The sequence below is a fragment of the Pteropus alecto genome, unplaced genomic scaffold (genome assembly GCF_000325575.1).
Source record: "Pteropus alecto unplaced genomic scaffold, ASM32557v1 scaffold44, whole genome shotgun sequence".
Taxonomy (NCBI): Eukaryota; Metazoa; Chordata; class Mammalia; order Chiroptera; family Pteropodidae; genus Pteropus; species Pteropus alecto.
Window position 1 is genome coordinate 3,263,451 of NW_006436812.1, and position 6,568 is coordinate 3,270,018.

The 6,568-nt window shown below is 37.1% G+C and overlaps 1 protein-coding gene across 4 annotated transcripts in view; it reads right to left on the reverse strand.

Annotated features, from left to right (window-relative positions):
• Window positions 1-6,568, reverse strand: part of UBN1 (ubinuclein 1) — a 34,265-nt gene extending 27,697 nt beyond the window's left edge. For 2 of the 4 annotated variants that reach the window (XM_006913850.3, XM_006913848.3), the window contains exons 1-2: window positions 5,255-5,332; window positions 2,335-2,622 (exon numbers count right to left, since the gene is read on the reverse strand). In XM_006913850.3, the coding sequence (XP_006913912.1) occupies window positions 2,335-2,583 (249 nt within the window). In that variant the 5' untranslated portion in view covers window positions 2,584-2,622; window positions 5,255-5,332. Of the gene's footprint in view, window positions 1-2,288; window positions 2,623-5,254; window positions 5,333-6,472 lie in introns of those variants that run through there. The other 2 variants (XM_006913849.3, XM_015591069.2) reach the window with 2 other exon arrangements.

The window sequence follows — 6,568 nt, forward strand, 5'->3', positions numbered from 1 at the left end:
AGTAGGCCAAAAACACTAAAGATAAGAAGCTTGTCTGAAAACACAACCCTCTCTTCCCACCATCTCACCTCTGCCTACTGAAATCCCACTCACCCATAAAGGATCAATTAAATGATTTAGGGTATATACATAGAATGAGATAGCTCAGTAACATACACATAATGGGTGGTGTTTAAAAACATGTGCTTATTTGTATCTTTTAATTTTCTACAATGATCACATAAAACTTAAGCAGTTCAAATAATTTTAAGAAATCCCACAAACTGGAGCAGTGTTACATTCCACGTGTATTCCTTAATGCCTTGAAAACAGTAGTTGTCCAATTACTATTTCCTGAATATATGAAGATCCAGCTCTGACCAAACACAGCATCTGGGATGTAAGCTCTCCTGTGTCCAAGCTGTCCAGGGCCTGTATTTGTACCAGACTTAACTATCACACTGCGGCTACTGTTACCTGTGTTGGTATAATTCTCCTAAAATATCTGAAAGATTGCAAGTTCTTTTGAGGCTGAGACAGTGGCTTCTCTACCTTTATATAGTCCTCAGTATATCTCGCAGTGCCTTCACATCATAAGAAATATATGCTAAATGAATGATTATGTGAATGTGTCAGATTACATTGTGCTTTGAACACTTCAGAGTAGACACAATTCAAGAGTTATCAATCTGAAGGTAAGGAGCGAATCCCCTGAAACTGAATCTGAAGTTCTGTTTATGCTACATGCATTTTTCCACAATGGAGAAGAGCATCCTTCCCCCTTCCCGCTAAAAAATAAAATCAGAGCACAGGAGTTCTAATTTCAGTTGTCCTACTGATTTGGTGTAAGCCCATAAATAAATACCCTAACCAAACTCTGCTACTTTCTCTTCCTCTCAAGGAAGAGGATATTATCCCTACTTTGAAAAAGGGACTGAATAAATTTGAAATTACTTTTTCTCATCCTGCCCACTGGCTCTCATATAACAGGTTGACCTTGGGTATAGACTCAACTGGCTTCCATTAAGCCAATAATATCTTATCCAAGGAAACACATTTTTATCTTAGCAAAGAAAACTGGATAATCCTTTAAGGCAAAGGCACTCACCCCAAACAGCACAAACATGAATTAGACTGAAGGAGCACTGATCACTAAGGCACTCTGTTGGACACTGTACCTGCATGATCACATCTACCCTCGGACACCCTGTGAGCCAGGTACTAACCTAATCGCCACTTGACTAAGAGCCACTCTAGAGAACAAAATGCTGCACTGTATGATTCAACTAACCTTCTCTCGGGGCCTCATCTAGTGCACAGGTATACGATGGGTGTTTATAAATGCTGTTTGCCCAGCTCCTACTCATATTGTATTATTTCATTTAGATGAAATACAAAAATATTCAAAACTAATCTGTTATAAATCTGACCAGTCACTACCCTCAAGTACTTTGCGAAGGTAGGAAGAGGGCTTCTGACATTCTGGAAAATGTTCTATTTTGTGATCCAGGTGTAGGCTACACGAGTGTGCTGAGTTTGAGAAAACCCATCAAGCTATGCATTTATCATATGTGCACTTCTCTTATGTGCATAACTCAACAAAAGTTTATAAAAATGTTTACGCTAATAAATTGCCAAAACATCAACCAATAAGAGCTGAAACCAGGTGATGGATGGGTACATGGATCTTATACTATTCTCTATACTCTGTGCATGTTTGAGAAGTTCCAAACTAAAAAGTAAAACAAATCTGCCAGGAAAAGAAATACATTCTTTAAAAAATATTTGAGAATTTGAGAAATCAAACTGATTCTCAAAATCCCCAAGGCTACAAATCAATTCGGGGGGCGGCGGGGGGGGACACAAAAATAAGTTTCTATCCCTCCAGGTAAAGAAACTACCCAGAATATTACATGTTGAAAAGAGATGAGTGGTTGTGCGTCTTTTCTTATTTGCGCTTACACAAAGCAGAGTGAGAGTCCCTTGGAAAAGAAAAATGAAATCCAACGTGGGAACAGCCAAAGATTGGTCCCATTCACATGTAACATTTATAGCCTCAGTGTGAAAAAATTTGTTGTTTCCTTTATTTGTATTAATTAGCCATAATTCAAATTAGCCTTGGATGTGCCATACATTTTCTCTAACATAAATCAAGAGAATGGTTCTACAAAGAATTCTCTCTCTTCATGCCCAGAGGCAAAACCAGCAAACCTGGTGCTTGCTTTGGGATGAGTTACACGATCTCAGGGCAGCCAAAGCCTCTCTAAGTCTTGCTTCCACCCTCCGGAAGTCCAATTTGCACACACTACCTGAGCATTAGATCTGCAGAGTGAGTCTGGGGCCACTGGGAGGTACCTTGTCTCCGGGCTGAAGGCCTTTCACTTTCCCTCGTATGTTCTTCACCAGCTCTGGGTAGAAGAACTCTGGGCAGCGCTTGTGATCTGGCTCAAAGAGGGTGAGTGTAATCCGAACAGCTGCTGCAGCCGGCTCAGGGTCCTGATGCTGCTCTGCTCCCCCAACCTCCTCCTTCCGGGATTTCTTCAAAAACGCAGGATTCAGAGAACCTGGGAGAGAGGTGAACTGGACCCTGTGGGGCTCCGACATGGCTACCAACAAGTCTTAGCAGGTGTCACTGCATGGCTTCTGTTAATATTGAAAAGAAGGGCTGGGTCAAACCAAGATGATTAAAATGACAATTCTTCCTGTTCAGTTACACAGACTTAAGTTTAAAAAAATTTCATTGTCAAGAAAAATCCAGTGTCCGATTTATCTTAATTACCATTACTGCTTTTTCTTTTTAAATACTTTTCATTTTAAATAGTTATATATATAAAAGCACCCAAATCCTATCATTTAGAGACAATCACTCTTTAGCATACTTCTTTCCAGTCTTTTTTCTATACATATTCACTAGATTCTTGACATTAGCAAACCCATGCTGACAGAGCCTTAAAGAATCCTCAAAATTACACAGAACCCTAGAAAATACTGTTTTAATTTATCCAATACTTTTTTTTTTCTGGCTAAGAATAGGCTCTTTTTTAAAACCTCTTTATTTTCATCACCAGCAGTTTAGGGCCATTCCTAACAATGACGAAGTTTTCATCAGCTCAGCATAATACCTACCCTGGGATAAGTAAAATCATTGCCTCAGAAATAGTGTGGCGAGGCTTACTTCCTCTCACCACCCAAAGCTGGGCCTTAGCAAAGTGTCAAATGCTAAAGACCTTTAAAGCTGCTTGGAAATGGTCAAAATATATTTGAACTCCAGAATTCCCAGAGTTTACAGAATATAAATATGCGACTACATACACACAAACATATATTCTGTGCTTCATGTATAATTTGTGTCCTGCTTTTTAAAACTCATACTAGTGTGAACTACTTACAGCAATATGGATATTCACTGTGGTCTTCTCTGTACAGAAAAAAAAAATGATAAAAGCGACCTGAACGTCCAGCATTAAGAGAATGGTTGAAAAAAGCTAAGGCTTTTTTGTTGATTTGTAAGGGCTTTTGATATATTATAGATATATAATATCTGTCATATCTTACAAGTACTTTACGTTCAGTGTATTTACTGTTTAATTTTGTTTAGCGTGAGATATGATGAAAGAAATTCTAATTTTTTATGCTGTAAACTAGGCTTCTTTTCCCCTTATGATTTCTCCCATTTCTTTAGAGCCTAAAATGTCCTTCCTTAGCCAGGTAATTCTTACCTAAGAATTTACCTATCCAGTCCTTTATATAGTTTTCACAATGAACTCTTTAACTCAAGTTAAATTCATTATGCTACAAGTTGAGAGGTGAGGCTCTAACTTAGTTTCTTCCCAGCATCAATCACTAACAATCCTCTTTTTCCCTGCTGATTTGGCATAAATCATACTTAATGTCTTAAGGTCTATTTCTGAAATCCACTCTATTATATCAATCTAGTATCTAGAGATTCCTTAACCAGTACTGCACTGTTTTGAGAAATTTTATGGTATATTTTAGCATATTGAATTTAAAATTCGTCTTTCTTCTTCTTCTTTTAAAATACTTGGCTATTCCAGTCTGTTTATTATTTTAAATCAATTTTAGAATCACTTTGACAAGTTCCCATAAAAACTCACTGCATTTTGATTGTAAATGAATCATAAATATGAATTAATTCAGGAAGTTTCACATATATCACATATATCCAAATATATATATGGATATTTATACAGTACATGCAATATTCATTCTTCCTATTATGACCATAAAATTGTGATCCATAGATCACGGGAGTAAAATATCTAAAAATAAAGAGTTAAATCATTTTAATCAGGCAGAAAAGGGATTAGCAACACAACAGGTTGGTGGTGCAAAAGACCATTATACACTAAGATGTTGAAAGAAATTCTTCTAAAAGAAACTTTCAAGGCCCCAGGATATTTGTGATGCACTGGGTTATGAAAATAAATTTCAGCTGAATGTTGAAGACTTAAAAGTCCCCTACTGATAAGAGCAGGCAATTTCAGTATAGGAAGAGAACCTCCAAGTTAACCTACAGGATGCAGGAAGGTCATCCTAGAAGTGGCAACAGGGTCCCTGCCCCCATCCAGGCAGGAATTTTAAAATGTAACCTTATTCTGGTCCAAATTTTAGACATTGTTACTGTCAATCCACCTAGAAGGTAAAACCGCTTCTCTTAGTTGTTTTAAGTGATTTTGCAGGCCTGAGAAGTCATAGAAATAAGACTAGAAAATAAAGTAAATCAAACCTATAGCATATTAACACTCGGATTTTGGATTTTTACAATCATCGTGAAAAGTGCTGTTGCTGGTTACTAAGTCATTAAAAACATACAAGAGAATCATATCTATTAATGAATGACATCCGACTTACAATTTTAATTTGAAATTCTTCAGAAAACATAACTTAAGTTTGAAAGTATGCATTTAAAAAAACCTTACTTAGGTTTATACATTTATCAGACTCATAAGAATTAAGTCCTTGGAAAGATTTTATTATTTGCTTTATAAGTTCCCTGTCTTAGAAGTTTGAGGTATATTAGAGAACAAGCATATAAAACTTTAAATACAGTTTAACACATTCAAGGAACTTTTAACTTTGTAAAAAGAGAGCTTATTGTATAGGGGAATTTAAACTGTTAAACTGGTGCCTTAAAGCTTTGTTGAAGATGAAGTATTTTTGTTTTAATAGAAACATTCTTAGATTTGTAAACAAAACAAACTTTGTCAGTAAAACTTAGTCTTAAGAAAAGCTGAGTATTTAAATACAGGCATACCTCAGAGATATTGCGAGTTCAGTTCCAGACCACCACAAGAAAGTGAGTCGTAATCTTTTTGCTGGTGGAGGGTCTTGCCTTCAATTTGTAAAAAATGCAACATCTGTGAAGGGTAATAAAGTAAAGTGCAATAAAACGAGGTATGCCTGTACTCGCCTCTAATTAGTTAACCGTTATTCTAAGTAAATGCACAGTATTCTACAAAAACAACCCTCTTAAAAACCCTCAATTGATATTACCCAAGAAATTCCTGACTCCCTTGTATTTCAGGTTATCCCCAGGAATGGTATATTTTGTGTTATACATTCTTAATCATTATATTTTCAAACTGATTATTGGTGAAACATAGAAAAACTAAATTTTGTATGCTGATTTTGTAACCAGTTTCTTTACTGAACTCTTTTAATGTTTTCCTTTTTTTTCAAAATAGGCTGCCCTGTCATCCACAGAAATGAGAATTCTGTCTTCTCTTTTCTTTAAAATTATGTTTCTTATTTCTGTTTCATGTCTTATTGCATTGGCTAGAACTTACAAGATAATATTAGAAAATATATTCTTTGCCATGTTCCTGACTCTAATGGGAATGCCTCTAGGCACATTTTTATCAAGTCATTAAAATATCCTCCAATTTCTCAAAAATTAAGAGTTTTAAAATCAGAAACGTGTGTTGAATTTTATGAAACTATTTCCTGAAATCATAAATATGCTTTGAATTATCGATTTGTCTTTAAACAATAAAGAACAGTAAATGACACTTCCTGAAACTAAATGACAGCACTTTAGGGAAACTGAACTCCAATGAAAAGCCAGGCTGTGGACAAGCCAGTTCGCTAAAAGCAACAACAAAACAAACCACTTACAAAGTTTCGTATAACAAAACGCCTACGGTAGATATGGGTGAACTCGCCACCTTTCAAGCAGGTGGGGCCTTAGAACCAGCGAAAACTCTGGCTCTAAGTCAACAATTAAGATTCCCTGAGGTCTGTAACTGGGAATGAGACCTTTTGAAAATTTTATTTTCTACCTGGAATCTGACGTTTGGGCAGTCACTGGGCTGAACTGTTCCTACTTCCTCTTTCAACGGTTTAAGTTTTCACAGATAGAAGCGACGCCTGGCATCCGCCTTTCTGTTGTCACAACACCCTGCTCCTAACTTCTCCAAAAGTGTCAACCACAACTCGGCTTATGTGAGAGTCCGGTCCCAACAAAGACACGCACCTTTGTCCCCGGCGCGACGCAGGCTAAGGCCCCGCGGGCCGCGCTCGTCTCCCCGCGACCGTCCTCATGCCGGCCCGGGAGCCCGGGCTGCGGCGC